Source organism: Acinonyx jubatus, chromosome A1, assembly GCF_027475565.1.
Source record: "Acinonyx jubatus isolate Ajub_Pintada_27869175 chromosome A1, VMU_Ajub_asm_v1.0, whole genome shotgun sequence".
Classification (NCBI taxonomy): domain Eukaryota; kingdom Metazoa; phylum Chordata; class Mammalia; order Carnivora; family Felidae; genus Acinonyx; species Acinonyx jubatus.
Window position 1 is genome coordinate 14,838,199 of NC_069380.1, and position 19,422 is coordinate 14,857,620.

A 19,422-nucleotide genomic window follows, 5' to 3' on the forward strand; every position below is an offset into this window, starting at 1 on the left:
TGGAAGTGGTTATTCTTTCAGTGCTGACCTGTCTAGATTTAGGAGGGCTATGCTCCTTGCTTCACACTTCTCGACATCATGATTAGCATGTTATAAATCTAACAGTGGATCCATTCTATGCGGGGTACCAGGCCCCATTCTAAAAATATGGCATCAGAATCTCCGGGATCGGAGTCCCGATATGTGTAGTTTTCATAAATCTAGAAGTGCTTACGATGCACTGCCAGGTTTGGAAGTCAGCAATGTATGGTTTCATTCTGGGTCTATTCTGCTTTTGTGTCCTCTATGGGTATCTGCATCCATTTATGTGCATTGGGTTTTTGAGTAGGATAATCAGATACCACAGCACATCTGGCAATGTTTAAAAGTGGATTCCTAAGTACTAGCCCAGCCAAGTCTACCAACTTGACCCTGTGGGGTATGGCCTGGAAATCTGCATTCTAACATGCTGCCCTCATTTCTCCCCCAAAGTGATTTCCCTATAGAGGAGTCACACCAGAATACCTACAGGGACCAGGCAAGTCAGCTCGATGAATGAGGCAAGCTGGGTAGGAAGTGACCAGAGTAAAACTAATGCCCCCTCAAGAGGGGTAGGTACTACTTGCCTGAGCAGTTTGTTGCTACTCTGCATACTAGGAATAGATCCAGCATTGCCTAAGTTTTGAATTTTTCAGAACTTAGATATTCAGAGAAATTTCCCACAATTCAAAAAAACCCAGCAAACAAACACAGCTGTCACTGGCGAGTTGTGCCCTCTGCCTTTGAGAGTTTTACCAAAGTATCTCAAATCTGGTGACTTACAATGTCATGAGACACTATGGGCCTGACCAAGTGATTCCTTATGAGGTATTATAATAGAACTGCAGGATTAGAAGGCCTCTGCGAGTCAATCCCACCATTTAATGTTTCAATCCCCAACTTTAGCATTCCCCACCCCCCAGGGTGATGACTCCCCAAACCACATTATCTCTCATCCAGATATATCCCACCTGTGCCGCACAAATCTGAATGCCTCTTGGCTACCTCCACTAGGATATCCTACACACGGCATATCCCCACATAAAACTGTCATCTTCCAGCACCAGACCTCCAAATGCTCTTTCTGTGTTCCCTCAGTGGCCATCTGTACTATCTGCCCAGCTACCAAAGCCAGAAATCTAGGTGTTTGCCTTACTTCTTCACAAGCCCCATATTGATCATCTACCAAGTCTTGCTGACTCTGCCTTCTTCACATTAATCAAATTTGTCTACTTTTTTTCATCCCCACTGACAATGACTTATTTCTGGCCATCTCTTGCCTAAATTGCTAGAATAGCCACACCCTTCCCCCAATTAGTTTTAGCCCCCTTCAATTCATTCTGCTTTTAATTCATCAAAGCCAGAGCAGCTATCCTAAAATGCAAATCTGATTATGTCAATTTCATAACAGCAATGAGCACCATGATAAGTTCAGTCAAGGCAGTATCGCATGGCCCTTGGCTGTCTCTTTGCTCCATTCATTATTCTCCATCTCACACCTGAACTCGATGCACAGCCCCGTGGAATTTCCTCTATTCCTCCATTTATGTTATGCAGTCCTTTCTTTGATACCTTTGCAAATGCAGTCTGGAAACTCATCCCCCTCATTGGTCTCCACATCTCCACCACTTAGCTGAGCTCTGCCTACTGGTTCTTAAAATCTCAGCTTAATCATTATCACTACAATTATCACAAACAGGTATTAAACGCTTCATATGTGCCAGGGCACTGTTCTAAGGGCTTTTACATATATTTCATTTAACCCTCACAACCCTCACAACAATGCAAATACTTTACCATTAGTTTCAGAGATGAAGATAAGTGACATCTAAGATATCTGCATTTTATTTTTTTTTTTGACAGAGAGAGTGTGTCAGTGGGAGAGAGGGGCAGAGGGAGAGAGGGAGGGAGGGAGGGAGGGAGAGAGAGAGAGAGAAAATGAATTACAAGCAAGCTCCATGCTCAGCACGGAGCCCAATGTGGCGCTCGATTGCAGGACCCCTGGGATCATGACCTGAGCCAAAACCAAGAGCTGGATGCTCAACAGACTGAGCCACCCAGGTGCCCCAGATGTTACTACCTTCAAAAGCCTCCCATGAGTCCCCTGAATGGTTGTGTGATGCTTGTAGGTACCCAGTAATACTTCATATTTTCTCCTGTCACGGCACTCACCAAACTCCACCATAATTCTGTTTTACCTCTCTCCCAACAGATTCCCATCTCTTGGATATAGAAGGTAAAATTAAAAAAAAAAAAAAAAAAAAAGGCTAAGACGATGCCTCTCAAATAAATAGTTGCTGAAGAAATTAATAAATGACTGAAGAACTTCTGAGTTATTCAACATTTGAGTGTTCTCCTTTAAACATACAACAGTTGTGTTTATGAACATTACCAATTACTGTCATTTCTGCCCTGTTGGGAGACCATCTAACTCTATGTTAGAAGAGTGTGATGAGGGGAAGAAAATAGGTGTAAACAGACTGATACACTATTGATGAAAACTACACAGTGATGGCTAAACATCAATTTTCATTCTTCCATCTGTCTTGGCTTCAGAGGGGTCCCTAAGTTGACTATGTCTCTTGCTTTCCTTTCTCATAGTCATCGTCCAATTTCAGACCGTTACACCTCCTGGCTCCACGTTCACACAGGTATCCATCCAAGCACCTGTGCATCCATCCATCCATCCAACTAGCGAGATGGCTGACACTGAGGATATAGAAATGAGTAAGGCTAAATTCCCCTCAAGAAGAAGTCTAGGGGCACCTGGGTGGCTCAGTTGGTTAAGCATCTGACTCTTGATTTTGGCTCAGGTCATGATCCCATGATTCATGGGTTCGAGCCCTGCGTTGGTCTCTGTGCTGACAGTGCAGAGCCTGCTTGGGATTCTCTCTCCCTCTTCCCCTCCCCTGCTCGTGTGCTCTTTCTCTCACTCTCTCTCAAAATAAATAAACTTAAAAAAAAAAACCCACTGCTGGGGTGCCTGGTGGCTCTGTGGGTTAAGTGTCCAACTCTTGATTTCGACTCGCATGATCTCGTGGTTCACGAGTTCAAGCCCCACGTTGGGCTCTGTGTTGACAATGCAGAGCCTGCTTGGGATTCTTTCTTTCCTTCTTACTCTGCCACTCCCCCACTTGCTTTCTATCTCTCTGTCTCTCAAAATAAATAAACCCTAAAAAAAAAAAAAAAAGAAAAAGAAAAAGTCTAATAATTTGCCTGGGCCATAGGAAGGGCTCAATAAATGTTTGTTTCTGTCCCTACTTCCTGTTCAGACAGGGACAGTGACTGCTATAACACCTGCAAGCTGTCACCTTTTCTAAGCAAACTCCTTGCACCTTTTTCATTGTAAAAATAACACTGCAACTGTCTCATGACCAGCCAACTTGATTTGACAAAGGAAAATCTGCTCCTTTTTTTATGGGCTCTTCCTTCCTTGGCTGAGAGCTGAACTTACTTGGAAGAGCATAATTTACTAAAAATGAAGTTCTAATATTAGAAATAAATTTGGGGGGTGCCTGGGTGGTTCAGTCGGTTAAGCCTCTGACTTGGGCCCAGGTCATGATCTCACGGTTCGTGGTTCGAGCCCCACGTCGGGCTCTGTGCTGACAGCTCTCACCTGTAGCCTGCTTCAGATTCTGTGTCTCCCTCTCTCTCTGCCCCCCAGCCCCTGCTTGCATGCTCTCTTGAAAATAAGTAAACATTAAAAAAATTAAGAAAAATAATATTCTTAAAAAAAAAAAAAGAAACAAATTTAGACACCTGCATGAAGTTCAGGATCATGGGAAGCAGTCATGGAAAAAACAGAGCTTTAACAATGGATCAGAGAGCCTTGCTCTTCATGTTGAAAGGAAAGGGGGACTGAGAGCGGCCAGGAGCCAGGATATACTCTCCAGGTCTTCTGTTGAGTTCGCAGCCACAGGCTGTCTCTCATGATCCACATGTGCACCTAGGAAATCCTCATGTGGAGCAAAAGTCCTAGTAACGATTAAGACCAGTTGTGAACATAGGAAGTGGCCACAAGTACCCAAAATACCTCAACAGGTTCTCTTACAGTATCAAAGCAATCACTCCTAAAAGCCAGAGTATAAAGAGTCAAGCACACATTTGTAATAATAAGCATAGAATCTTAGTTGGAAACTTGTAGTTCCTTTATGAAGATAAAGTTGGTCAAATATATACAGGTTCCATTATCATGGCATCCTCAAGGAAAAGTTATACAATTTAACATGAAAATTAGGCTATGCCTAAAGTAATTTTTAAACTTCTCAAAAATCTAGTAAAATTAAATTCCCTATATTGTACTACTAAAAAAGGGAACGCATATTTATTAAACAAAACAAAAACAGACTACCATTTTCAAGGTGAACACTGAATATTTTCTTTAACAATAAAACTTATTATATGTGTAAGAACATTTCAGTGAAATATAAAACAAATATTTTTCTCCCCTTATTTTCAGCAGTTTTTTTCTAATTCGTCTTTTCTAATATCAGTAGGGAGGAAGAGATGAATAACAAAGAAAGTCTGTAGCTGAAGATCCAGAAAGAAAAATCTACCTATTAGCTATCATTTCACTCAAGGGATTACAAAATGCAAAAACAAACACATCAATTTATTCATTAGGAGTCAAGTGAGGAGATAAACACCCCTGTTGAACAGAGAGATCTTAGTTTGGATGGTGCATAATGGAGGAAGCTCTCTAAGATGTCAAATCTAGAAAGATACACCTAGAAATGAGTGACAGTTATTCACAGTGATACTAAACATAGGAATCGGGTTGTAACATCTATACTCAGTGAGGCTGGAGTATCAAAGCACCTCCCTAATCTTACCAATTTATCCAGTGTACCTGGACCTTCTTTGTAGCGGGTCATAAATTGTGGAATATTTTTTGAGGAGGAGAAAAAAAAAAAAAGAAGTCTAGGTCACCAGGCCATCTGTTCTTGTAGTGCTCTGGCTGGGGGAGATCCAAGTGTATCTGAGGTTAAGTGAAAGCGAGTGGCTAGCACTTTTGCTATCTATCTGCAGAAGCTTTTAGCACATTTATCAGAAGCCATACAGTGCAAACTCTTTTGATATTAGGTCTCTGGGTGTAGCTTTCAAGATCATTCTTTGTTCCATTCTTCCTTTATTGTCAAACTGTACCCAACAGGTGGTCTAGAGTGTAAATTTCAAACATGTGCTATTAATATGCCCAAAACTGTTGCTGCAAAGGGGAAAGAAAACCACATTAATTGAATCTTGGCCTGTTTTTACTCATAATGTCACAAATATATTTCCTATGTCCTAAAGCAATACGAAATGATTCATAAAACCATGTGAAATCTTTAGGTGAATAAACCCATTAAAATATGTATTATTTATTGCTATTAAAAGTAATTATTAGCTTACAGCAATTCTCCACCAAAAACTACACACAAAGTAAAGGTCACATTAAAAAAATAATAATGTTACAATCTCTTTTTCATTTACCCCGTTTCCTGTCGGTAGACTGATGATCATTAGCAAAAGTATTATATATGTAAATAATTCATATTTCAAAATTTCTTTGTAAGTATCTTTAAAATATTTTTCTCATAAATGTTTTTTGGGTAGGTCACTATTATTCCCATTTTATAGATGCCATATGGAAATAATAATAGCACCTACCTCAAAGTATTGTTTCAGAGATTCATTAGATCATCCACATTAAGTACACAGAGTATGTGGCAGATTACTTATTGAGTGCTCAAAACATGTTAGCTATTATTAATATGCAAAAGTATTAGCAACTATATTAAGGTTATCAGGAGTCCATTGAAAGCAGGCCAGGCTGGTTTGGGTCTTCATCTAAAACGGGACAGTTCTTCCAAAAAATAAAGATACCATTGTTTATATAACTAACTAGAATTTAAATGAAAACTTGAAACATTAAAAAAAAAAGATACCACTGTTTATATCCATCTGCCTAGAATGCTTTTCCCCTCCTCACTCCCAACTCCTGACCTCTCTACTGGGCTAATTCTTATCCTTCAGATCTCAGCTTAGATAGTACTTCTTCCAGGGGTGAGCAGTCACTAACCTCTCCCAAATCTAGATTATACTATATATACTAGGGTCCTCCTCCTACATGCCCCAACGTGGATCACAATTGCCTGCTTCTATGCTTCCCTATGACACTCAGGCAGGGATCATGTCTATCTATACACTACATTCTTGGTGCTTAGCACAATGCTAGAACAGAGTGGATGCTCAATAAATATTTGTGATATGAGGACATCTGGGATCTCAAATCAGCCTGGTCTATGTTGGCTGAACAGGTTTTCCTTTAGCCTGATTGACTACTACCAGCCAATGAGATAAAGCAGCAGACAGTTGGCAGGGGGTGAGGGGGGTGGTTGAGGATGAGGCTGGTGAAATGGGATGTGGCCTCATAGAAGCAGAGGGGCTGAAGGGAGGGGCTCTAGAGGAAACAGGTCCCATCTGGCCACTTAAGGTCACACCAGCAGCATCATATTCAGATTCACTAATTCTGGATATCTAGATATCAGTCCTGCAGCATGGGGAACAAGAGCCTGGGTTAAGTGCACCTGGCCCCAGTCTAAGAGACTTCTGACCAGAGTATTAATAACAAAATGCAAGCCAGGGGCCCTGAGAGCTGGAATGAAAGAATCCAATCTGATCCAAGACCCCAGAAGACTTACCAGACAGTTGGGATGTGTTGAGCACGTCTGGCCCAGCACAGAATTGTAGTGCTGAGGAAGAAACTTTGAGACTTTGGGCACAGCTGATGGAAAATGAACTGAAATGTTCTGATTTGTTACAGCAGCTGCATCATAGGAAGGGACAACTTTAGAATAGTATCTGACAGCATGGAAGGAATTAAGAGAGAGAGCTTTGCTGGGAATTCGAGTTTTATACATATCACCAATTGCATTCTCTGAAGTGGAGCTGGACTGACCTTTAATAAAAAAGAAAACAAATATCCATCAGTATTCACAACTCTGTAACTTGGAACCACTGTATTTGAAATAAAAGTCCTCTATGTCGTTCCCTCCTGTTACAAATTTATACTACTCTTATACTCAAATGCTGATGGAAGAACACAGCGGACTTTTTAGTATGACGGTGCAATACACATACTATAAATTAGTGTTTGTGTGTCATCAGAAGACAGATTTTAGAGGAGCATCAGATCTCTGTGACTGTGTGTGTGTGTGTGTCTTTCATAGTAATCAAAATTGTGACCATTCTTATGAACCTGAAGAAGCATGAAAGAATGTTGGAAAGTTGAACACTATTCAAGCACAAATAAAGTGTGGTTGATTTTATATCAATGAAATGGGTTGTATAACCATATATCTATGGTCTGTACAGTAACTAGAAGGCAGAAAAAAATTTTAAAATATATCATGAGGGGTGCCTAGGGCCTAGGTAGCTTAGTCAATTGAGTGTCTGACTCTTGATTTCACTCAAGTCATGATCCCAGGAATGTGGAATCGAGCCCCACGTTGGGCTCCGCACTGAAAGCACACAGAGGCTGTTTGAGATTCTCTCTCTCCCTCTCCCTCCTCACACATGCATGCACTCTCCCTCTCCCTCAAAAACAAAAACAAACTATACATACACACACACACACACACACACACACACACACACACACATACACACACACATATATATAATATTAATAACGTAATCTGAAATAACACTGTGAATACCTATCTTCTTTTGGATATTAGTAGTAAAGAAAATAAAGAAATTTTATGTCTACTTTACACACAAATGTATCTAGAATATTTGTGAAAAATCATTTCAGCAGATATGTACAAAGATTTATGGAAAGGACAGGTAAAGGTTACCTAATAAATTCTAAACACTGAACTCAATCAGTACTTCTGTGTTACAGGTCAGATGTTAGCAGACACCTGGTGACCTTGGGTGGTAATTTCATTTCTACAGCCTTCAATTTACTGACCTATGTGGTGAAAGTGACATTGGAAGACTTAACTGATTTCAACTGTTCCAATCCTCTTTCAAAAATAATTTGGCAACATGCATTATGACCTATATATGTGCTCACATTTTCAAACTCATTCATCACACACTCCCAGGTAGCTACCCCAAGGAAAAATTCAAAATATAGGAAAATCTACGTATGGGGAAATATTTCCTATCATATTGTACACAGAATCACTCTCCCCACAAAACTACAAACACTAAATGTAGCAGTTGGAGGATGGCTAAGAAAATCTTCTATAAATTATTTGATAAGCCATTAAATGGTGGTATGAGGCACACAATAAAAAATTAAAGTATATTGGACATAATGTTAAGTAAAAGACACAGGCAACAAAACTGGATGTCCAATATGATTACTGCTGTAGAAAAATATACATAGAAAAAGACTTGAAGGAAATACATTAAAAATGAACAGCTATTATCTTAGCTGGGCTAGTTAAGGACTAATATTGCTTTCCAAGCGGAAAAATGTATATAAATAAAATTAAAATGGAGGTTCTGACTCAACGACCTTCAGGTCTTCCCCAGTCTGAACATGGCATAAAGTCCACAGTCCTACTATATTTGTGTCTTCCCAAGAGCAGCTGCTTCATGTGATACAACACCAAGAGATGTTGGGGCACAGAGAGGCTTGAACTCACCACCGTGTAAACAGTAGTTCAGAGTTTCTGCAGAGTATAAACACTGAGAATGCAGAAGTAAGTACTGTATGTTCAAAAGGTAACATTGACAGGCATATGCCTGTGGTCTGACCTCTATCTGATTTAATCTGGGCTGATTTAATCATTCTGGGTGATATTCAGCCACAATTACTTTAAGTAGATTAACTGTGGCTCATGGCTACTTTTTTTTTTCTATTTTCTTCCCCTCTCCCCTAAGTCAGGGGGAAGGTCTGAATTGACTAATAAAACACCCTGAATCTTGTTTGATTAAATGAACAAAGAGGACTGTATGCTATTGTGGGTCTCTTTCTCTTTTGACTTTAGACACCATCCCTAGTAACATCATTTATTCCTGCAGCTTTTACCATGTCCTCATAATATGCACAGTACCTCTACAACAGCATTTAAAGTACTATAGGAATTCTATTTTGCTACTGTGACCCTCTCCCCTACTCATTTGCCAGCTCCATAAGAACAAGAGCTGCACCTTGTTCGTCTTTGGGCCCCCATCTTTCAAGCAGGGACATTTAAGCTGAGAACTAAGGGATGAACTGGGAGTCCCCCGGGTAGAGTATGGAAAGGACATCCCCAGCACAGGGAAGGTACTGAATTAAGTGAGTGGAATCCCTTCAAGGAAGTCAGCAGAAGGGTGACCTCAGACTCAGGCACTGAAGAGACAGGTCCAGGTGTCCTGTCATCTAGCATCTAACATGCAGATTAGGAGCTCAGTACCTTACTGACTTCTCAGTGAAGAGTCACTTCCAGGAATAAAAAAGTCACAAACTGGTAGCTGTATTTTTTTACTCTGGCTCCGCTTTTTTCCATCTTCTTATTTCTACAAGTACATTGGCATGCCTTGACATTATAACACAAATAACAGAAATGCCTCACAGTGGGTAAATACTTTTTTCACAAAGAATATTCATATAATGAAGGTTTCTTGAGCACCTACTGTATGCTGGTCATTGCACTAGGTACTAGAAATACAGCAATGAACAAAATAAGCAAAAAAAAAAAAATTTCCGTGTCTTCATGGAGTTGATACTCTAGTGGGAGGTAACAGGCAATAAGAACATATGCAAATAAATAATATTAGAAAGTAATAAGTGCTATGAAGAAAAATACAGCAGAGAAAGTGGATAAGAAGTCTCATGCTTTAAAAAAAGAAAGAAAAGAAGAGAAGAGGAAAGAAAAGAAAAGAAAAAAGAAAAGGAAAGGAAAGGAAAGGAAAGGAAAGGAAAGGAAAGGAAAGGAAAGTCCATGCATTATGTAATGCTGGGAAGTATACAATTTTAATAGGTGGTTGAGACTTACTGAGAAGGAGACAATTAAGCAAAGATATGAAGAAGGTAAGTATGTTAATATGTTAAATCCTCACAACATCGTTATTATGCAATTAATCTGAGTATCTCCCTTTCCTTTAGATTCTATTCATGTAATAAAGTCACTAATGTGCTTATCATCTATCAGTAAGGTAAGCTTTCTACTGGATAGCCACATGCAAAAGAATAAAACTGGAGGCCTAATTTACACCATTCACAAAAATTAGCTCAAAATAGATTAAACACTTAAACATAAAATCTGAAACCATAAAACTCCTAGAAGAAAACAGGGAGTAAGCTCCTTGACATTGGTCTTGGCAATGATTTTTTGTATTTGACACCAAAAGCAAAGGTAACAAAAACAAAAACAAACATGTGGGACTATATCAAACCAAAAACCTCTGCACAGCAAAGAAAATCATCAACCAAATGAACAGGAAACCTATGAGAAGGCAGAAAACATTTGCAAGTCACATACCTGATAAGAGATTAATATCCAAAATATATAAAGAACTCATACAACTCAACAGCAAAGAAATGAACTGATTTAAATATGGGCAGAGGATCTAAATAGGCGTTTTTCCAAGAAAGACACACAAATGGTCAATGAGTACATGAAAAGATGCTCAATATGACTAATCATCAGGGAAATGTAATTCAGAAGCACAAGGAGAGATTACCTCATACCCATTAGAATGGCTAGTATCAAAAAGACAAGAAATAACAAATGTTGGCGATGATCTGTACTCGTGCACTGTTGGTGGGAATGTATATTGGTGCAGCCACTAAAAACAGTACAGAAGTTCCTCAAAAAAATTAAAACAGTATTACCATATGGTCCAGCAATCCCATCTCTGGGTATTTATCCAAAGAAAATGAAAATACTAACTCAAAAAGATGGAAGCACCCCTATATTTATTGCAGCATTATTGACAGGAGCCAAGAACAACCTAAGTATCCACTGATGGATAAATTAAAAAAATGTGATAGATAAGAGATATATAGACACACACATACACAGGCAAGCACACACGCACACATACACTGGAATATTATTCAACTGTGAAAAAGAATGAAATCCTAAAAAAAAAAAAAATGAAATCTTGCCATTTGTAACAATATAGATCGACCTTGAGGGCATTATGTTTTGTGAAATAAGTCAGAGAATGACAAATACTGTATGATCCCACTTATACACAGAATCTCAAAAAACAAACATAAAAATTGAGCTCATAGATAGAGAGAACAGACAGGTGGTTTCCAGATATGATGGCTGAGGAGTGGATGAAATGAGTGAAGGTAGTCAAAAGGCATAAAATTTTCAGTTATAAAATAAATAAGTCATGGGGATACATGTACAACATGGTGACTATAATTAATACTACTATATTACATATTTGAAAGTTGCTAAGCCACCAGATCTTAAAAGTTCACAAGAAAAAATATTGTAATTTTGTTGACAGATATTAAGCAGACTTATTGTGATGATCATTTCACAATGTGTACAAATAACAAATCATTATAACATTATAACATATCATCACCTGATATAATGTCTTATGTCAATTACACCTCATTTAAAAAAAAAAGATGAGCTTTCTGGTAACAATGGTCAATTTGAGCCCAATTTCTGGGACAACACCATAAAATGCTTGTAGCCATCTTGTGTACTTCAAGCAGACAATACCAAAAGGACTCATGGTGTAATCTTCTAGCTACACTCCTTTCCCTGGTTATGGCAATGAATGCATAGAAGCACAGGGGTGCACAGGACACCCACATAACCCAAGCATACAACCTCACAGGGCATCAGGCAGAGCTCACCTCTCACAGCTTCATCCAAGGAGTCCCCTGAGGCAGGAACAGAGTACACATTCACACACTTATTAGCCAGGAATCTGATCCCTCTCACAGGTGAATAGGTGCTTGTCAATACACCATTTTCCCTTAAAAGGATAGAAAAAAAAACAAAACACCTTATACAATTCCCAAGGAAGACAACATGAACATTGCTGAGTTCAATTCCTCCCTCTATCATTCAAGTTCTAACTTGACAGAGACAAATTATACATTATTTAGGCATATGAACAAATTGGTGAACAGGACTCATGATGATAGTTTCGGATGTAGAGGAATGATTTGCTTTATAGTTTTTCTTTGTTTATACATTCTAATAAATTTAAATACAGAAGCATTCATTTGGCATGTCACATTTTGTACCAGCAAATTTTTTTTAAAACTCCCAACTGAAATAGGGCTGGACTGCTCCAGGGTCCATGATCTCCTACTGGGGAATGGTAGAATGCATCCTGCCTCTGTTGGTCTGCCAGTCATGACCGTCACTACTGATAAAGCCTTATTTTATGATCTTCAGAATTAACAAAACAAGAAATAAGAGTGAGTCAAATGATGAGAAGGTCGTGGGCCTGAGAATATTACATATTTTATCACTGTGACTAAATGATACAGATTGGCAATGGGAGAAGTTCATGGATTCTTCATAAATACCTGAGTTTTCATTATGGGTGGGTTCACTGCCTGTCACAATACTTCTAGCGTTAGCACTGGAGGAAAATAACAAGCCAACTGCCAATTTACAAGAGCCCTCGTCATACCTTTGTGCCATGATTGGGCCTGGGAGGGATGGCTGAATGGACACTTGTTTCTTACAAAACCTCATATTGTTCTGAAGTACTTCCGTGATCTGAGAGACAGAGAGACATTTATTTAGATATTTTTTCATGTATACAAATACACATACATTTCCAATTATAAAAAACAAAACTGGAGCTTTAAAGCACGGTCTATGAGGATAAAATTCAAGGGCTTAGAATCAAATACCTGGCCCATAATGGCTGGAGGGATTTTCTCCCGGACGTACTTCACATAATCAACTGTTGCCTCAAGAATCGAAGCCGCATCATTCTTTCTCCCCTTTATATATGGCAATAGAGTACGCAGCTGCTCACAGCAATACTTGATTCGTTCTCTGAGCAGAGAATTGTAATAAATGAGGAATAATTAGTTTCATTTTCTTTCTTGTACAACAAGGACAAACAGTCCTTCCTTCTGGGTCTGTTAACAGAGGAACTGCCTCCCTCCCTATCTAGTCTCTGTTTCACAGAAAGGCCATGTCCCCGTAAGCCAGCAGCCGCCATAGCCCCTGGAAGCACAACTTCCTGGGGCGTCTGTTCACGCTGCTGCCCAGAACAATGTTCGTGCTGACCGCAACCCCAGTTCACTTGCCCCAGGCCTGCTGCAGTGTGCAGGATGACCCTGCCTATGGAAACCCCCTCAGAGGAGGGAGTGGGATGCTACACATAAGTCCTTTTGTACTTCACACTAGAAGACTAGCAGACAAAGAACAGTCAGGAGATGTTTCATGTCACTGTGACCTGAACCACATTATCAACAACGGATCAATTAGCATCTTGTAATTACATGGGCTTTACATGTAACTCTGTGTTCTGAGCCAAAGGAAAATCAGAAGGCTGCTTTCTTCAAATAAAGTAGGTATGAACAGAACAAATAAACCAATATACAAATGAGAACATCATTCAGGCTAGTATCAGAAAGAAACTCACCTAAGTCTTTCATGGTTCTGAAGGGAAATGCATAGGAAATATAAATCCAAGCTTTTGATCTAAGCCTTTGGTACTTCTATTTATGCATATATTCATTTAATAAACATTATTAAGCACCTGTTTTATGCTGAATAGCAAGCACCTTGACATATATAGGGTCAAACGCTGGCTCTGACAATTACCAGACCTTTGGCAAATCACCAAACCTTTCTGAACCTCAAATTGATATACAGCCTGTGAATAACTCAAATATTCTAGATCAGAAGCATTTTAATTGGACTTTGATCAGTACTGACAGTTCTCTAGAGGTGTCTCAGGGACTATTCTAGAAAAAAAAGGATAAAAAAAAATCAACAATTTGACCATGTACACAAAGGCTTGAAGCTTTTCAGAACAAACTTTTTGCAAGATGATATGCATTATAGCAGTATATCAGTAAGCTATTAAAAAAAAAATCTAAACACAACAATAGGTGGACACTTAGGTAAGCTATAGCTTATGAACTCAGTAGAATATTATCTGGCAGTAGAAATGAAATGCTATAAATCTTATGGGAAAAAATAGGATATTTTAGAAGATACAACTATAAAATATAAGGCAGTATATAAAATATGATCAAAGACATTAAACAAAGTAAAAATAAAGCACAGGAAAAGATTTGAAAGTGAAACCATCAAGTCATAGTTATTTCTGGATGGTTGGGCTATGGAAAATATTATTTCTTCCTTTTATTTTTTACATTTCCCAAATATTTTTGCCGGGTACAAGCTACTTTTACACTAACAAATCCTATAAGATATTCTTTCCAACATTCGTTAGGAAAATGTTCAAACACACAGAAAGACTGAAAGAACTTAGAATCTGAATTCTTACAAGTTGAAAAATTAAGAATTTGTACAAAGAACATATATATACTTCACCCACCTAGAATCTACAATGAATGTTTACTGTTTTCACTTTGTCACATATGAATCATCGCACTGGCCATACCTCAATCTATTTTATTATACTGAAGAATTTCAAAATAAGTTGTAAACTTAAGACACTAAACTCTTAAACATATCATTAGCTAGAGTTCAATTATTTTATTTTCAAATAAAAGTTACATAAAATTAAAAAATACACAAACCTTAAGTGTACCATTCTATGAGTCTTGAAAAATGCACAAAACTATGTAACAAAAACCCTAATTATCATGATCACAACCCCAAAAAGTTCCTTATCTCATCCCTCAAAAGGGCCAACAACATTTCTGATATTTTTCCATCCCACATTAGTTTTGCTTGTCTTCGAACTTCATATAAATCAAAATCTACAGCATGCGCCATTTTATGTAAAATTTCTTTCACTCAGCATGTTTTTGAGATTTGTCCATGTGGCTGTTTATTATCAGTAGTTTGTTTCTCTTTATTGAGTAGTAGTATTCCATAGGATAAGTATGCCATAGCTTATTTATCCATTCTTTTACTGACGAACACTTTGGCTGTTTCCAGTTTTCGATCATTATGAATAAACCTGCTAGAACACTCTGTACATCTTTCTGTGAATGCATGTTTTTATTTCTCTGGGAACACATCTAAGAATAGAATTAATGGGTTAATTTTTTAAATTTATAAGAAACTGGAAGAACTTTCCCCAAAATAGTACCATTGTACACTCGCACTGTCAATGTATGAGAGTTCCTATTGTTCCAAATCCTTGACAACATTTAATACTGTCAGTAGTTTTAATTTTAGTATGTTGGCCTTTCTGAGCAATTTAGCATATTGTCAGTAGTTTTCATTTTAGCATTTTTGGTACATGGTAGTACCTCATGCTTTACTTGCATTTCGGTGACAAAAATAAATTACGTTGAGCACTTTTTCTGGTGTTTATTGGGCACTTGCATATCTTCCTTCGTGAAGTGTCTGTTCAAATATTTTATTTCCATTTTAATTGGATTGCAGGGCTTTTTGGTATTGCGCTGTAGGAGTTCTTTATCTTCTGTAATACCATATTTTTTTCTAGCATATTTGCTTTGCAAATATTTTCTCCCAGTCTACGGTTTGCCTATTTATTTTCTTAGTGGTGTGTTTTGATAGCTACTTTTAAATTTTGATGAGTCTAATTTATCTACTCTTTTATGGTTATTACTTTCTATGTCCTAAGGAACAACTGCCCAACCTCAGCTTGTGAAGACATTCTCCTATGCTTTCTTCTAGAACAGTAAGAGTTTAATGTCTTAAGTTTACAACTTACTTTGAAATTCCTCAGTATAATAAAATAGATTGATATATGGCCAGTGGGAGGATTCATATGTGACAAACTGAAAACAGTTCTTCTAGAACTGTACTGTCCAATCCAATAGCCAGTAGACTGGTCTATAATGATTTACATAGCCATTAGTCTATATAAACTAGTTAAAGTTAAATAAAATTCAAATTCATTACCTGTTACAATAGACACATTTCAAATACTCAACAACTACATATGACTAGCAGCTCCTTTACTGGACAATGGATGCAGATATAGAGTATTCCTAACATTGCAGAAAGTTCTACTAAACAGTACTATTCTAAGTTTTAGCTTTATACTATAGTTCTATCTATGCTCCAACTTGAATTAATTTTTATACAATATAGTAAGAGATCAAGGTTCATTATTTTTCCATTTGGATATCCAGCTGTTCCAACGTCATTTATAAAAAAGACTTTTGTTTCCCAGTAACTTTGCTCTGGTGATTCACTGAAAATCAAATGAACACAAATGTGTTGGTCTAGTGCTGGGATATTATGTTCCATTGATCTATTGGTCAACCTTTATGATAGTAACACACTGATTAACATACTGTATACTAAGTCTTGAATCAGATAGTTTAAGTCTTCCAATTTTGGTGTACTTTTTCAAGACTGCTTTATTCTAAGTCCTTTTATGTTATAGGTCTTTTTCATTTTTAAATCTGATTATCAATTTTTTTAAATTTAAAACAATTTTTTTTATTTTTTTTAAATTTTTAAATTAAAAAAAATTTTAATGTTTATTTATTTTTGAGAGAGACAGAGACAGAATGCGAGTGGGTTAGGGGCAGAGAAAGAGGGAGACACAGAATCCCAAGCAGGTCCAGGCTCTGAGCTGTCAGCACAGAGCCCGACATGGGGCTTGAACTCACAAGCCATGAGATCATGACCTGAGCCTAAGTCGGACGCTCAAACAACTTAGCCACCCAGGCGCCCCTAAAACAATTTTTTTAATGTTTATTTCTAAGAGAAAGAGAGAGAGAGCATGAGTGGGAGAGTGGAGAGAGAGGAAACACAGAATCTGAGGCAGGCTCCAGGCTCTGAGCTGTCAGCACAGAGCCCGACACAGGGCTTGAACTCCTAAATCGTGAGATCATGACCTCAGCTGAAGTCGGACACTTAACTGACTGAGCTACCCAGGTGCCCCAGATTATCAATTTCTGTAAAAAAAAAAAAAAAAAAAAAAAGCCTACTGGAATTATGATTTATATTCAAATAAAGTTATATTTCAATTTGGTGAGAACACATTAACAGTACTGATTCTTTCAAGTTGTAATTATAGTATAATGCATGATTTAAGTTTCCTTGGTTTCTCACAGCAATAGTTTGAGTGATCAATGTACAGATACTATGTGTCTTTTGGATATTTTTTCCTAAGTACTGCCATAAATGTAATTATTTTCCATTTTTATTTTCTAATAGTTCACTGCTTATATGTAATAACAATTAATTTCTGTATATTAACTTTACATCTTGCAACCTTGCTATATTAATCTTTTGGTTTTAGAGGTTGTATTGTACATGTCTTAGGACTTTACACATAAACAATCATGCTGTCTATAAATAAGAAAGTTTTGCTTTTTCCTTTCTAATCTGTATTTTTTAATTTCTTTCTCTTACCTAATTGCAATGGCTAGAACAGTTTGATCAATGCTGAATACAGTTAGCACAAATGGGCACCTTTCCTTTGTTCCAGATCTAAGAGACATGGTCAGATTTTCATCATTAAGTACAATGCTAGCCATAGGTTTTCATTGATGCCCTTAAACAGACTGTGGAGGTTCTTTTCCATGTCTGATTTGCTGAAAAGGTTGGTTTTGGGGTTTTTTTTAATCTGAAAAGAGTATTGAATATCATCAAATCATTTTTCAGAATCTGTTACTCACATGGTTTTTCTCCTTTATTTTGTTTACTCTGAATTCCACTGATTGATGTTTTGAATATTACACAAGTCTTGCTTTTCTAGAATATACTTGGTGTGGTCATGATGTATTACATCTTCATATATTGCTTGATTTGATTGGCTAAAATTATGTTAAGTGTTTTATTTCCCTGTTCATGAGGAATATTGGTCTGTAATTGTTTTTTTATGTCTTTATTAGGTTAGGGTTATGCTGGCCTCGTGAAATGGGTTAGGAATTATTCCCCCTCTTCCATTTTCTGTAAAAATTTAAGATTGGTATTACTTCATTAAATGTTTGACAGAATTCATCAGTGAAACCATCTGAGATTAATGTTTTCTCTTTGTTAAGGTTTTTAATAAAGTTCAATTTCTTTACTATATAAGGCTACTCAGATTTTCTGCTTCTTCTGGTATCAGTGTTGGTAAATTGCGTTCTTCAAAAATTTGTCCATTTTGGGAGCGCCTGGGTGGTTCAGTAGGTTAAGCATCCGACTTCAGCTCAGGTCACGATCTCACGGTTTGTGGGTTCAAGCCCTGCATCAGGCTCTGTGCTGAAAGCTCAGCACCTGGAGCCTGCTTTGGATTCCGTGTCTCCCTCTCTCTCTCTGCCCCTGCCCCACTCACGCTCTGTCTCTGTCTCTCAAAAATGAACAAAAAAATTTTTTTAATTTGTCCATTTTGTCTAAGTTTCTGAGCTTACAGGCATAAAATTCTTCAAAATATATTATTCCTATATTTAAATGTTTATAGGATACGTAGTGATAATTCATTTCATTTAACATATTGGTAAAATGCTTTCAATATCTCTCCTCACTTGCCTGCTTCCCCTACTTTCTATTTAATTTAGATTTAATTCACTCTACTTTTTCTAGCTCCTTAAAATGGACTCTTAGGTCACTAATTTTCAGACCTTTTGCCTTTTCTAATAGAAGCACTTAAAGTCATAGTGTTTTCCATAAGATTTGCTTTAGCTGCATCTTGTCAATTTTGAAATACTCTACTCTCAAAATCATTCAGTTTGCAATACTTTCTAGTTTTTCTTGTGATATTTTTCTTTTACCCATGGATTATTTAGAAGTATGTTTTTCAATTATTTGAGGTTTTCCTTTATATCTAGTTCTTATTGATTTTTAATTTGACTTCATTGTGGTCAGGGAACATACTCCTTATGAATTCAACTCTTTTAAATTCAACTCTTTCAAAACATATTATATCCTTCAGCATATGATTTATCTAAGTCATTGTACCATGTGCCTTTGAAAAGAATGGGTATTCTTCAGTAGTTGCTGCATACAATGTTCTATAAATATCTACTAGATCAAGATGGTTAATAGTGTTTACCCATTCTGACAATCTGTGCTATAGTTGGATATAGGCAGATAAAGGCCTATCATTTTATGATTTTTTTTGCCTGTAGTTTCTTTGGCTTTTTTTTGTTCTTCTCTTCTTCCTTTCTTGACTTCTTTTTAAATAATTTTTAAAATCCAATTTTAATGTATTGGCTTCATAGCTATGCCTTCTGCATATCTCTTTAGGATTGCTCTAGGGATTACAATATATATCTAATTTTTCATAGTCTATTTAGAGTTAAAATTTTGTGACATCACATAAAATATACAAATGCTGCCATCACATAAGTACCTTTGCCCCTTTCAT

The 19,422-nt window shown here is 37.3% G+C and overlaps 1 protein-coding gene across 5 annotated transcripts in view; it reads right to left on the reverse strand.

Moving 5' to 3' along the window:
• Positions 1 to 4,817: 4,817 nt before the first annotated feature.
• The window catches only part of SOHLH2 (spermatogenesis and oogenesis specific basic helix-loop-helix 2), a 52,593-nt gene continuing 37,988 nt past the window's right edge, over positions 4,818 to 19,422 (reverse strand). For 2 of the 5 annotated variants that reach the window (XM_053214421.1, XM_053214426.1), the window contains exons 7-10: positions 12,845 to 12,992; positions 12,619 to 12,707; positions 11,828 to 11,949; positions 5,870 to 6,958 (exon numbers count right to left, since the gene is read on the reverse strand). In XM_053214421.1, the coding sequence (XP_053070396.1) occupies positions 6,495 to 6,958; positions 11,828 to 11,949; positions 12,619 to 12,707; positions 12,845 to 12,992 (823 nt within the window). In that variant the 3' untranslated portion in view covers positions 5,870 to 6,494. The other 3 variants (XM_027064686.2, XM_027064685.2, XM_053214437.1) reach the window with 3 other exon arrangements.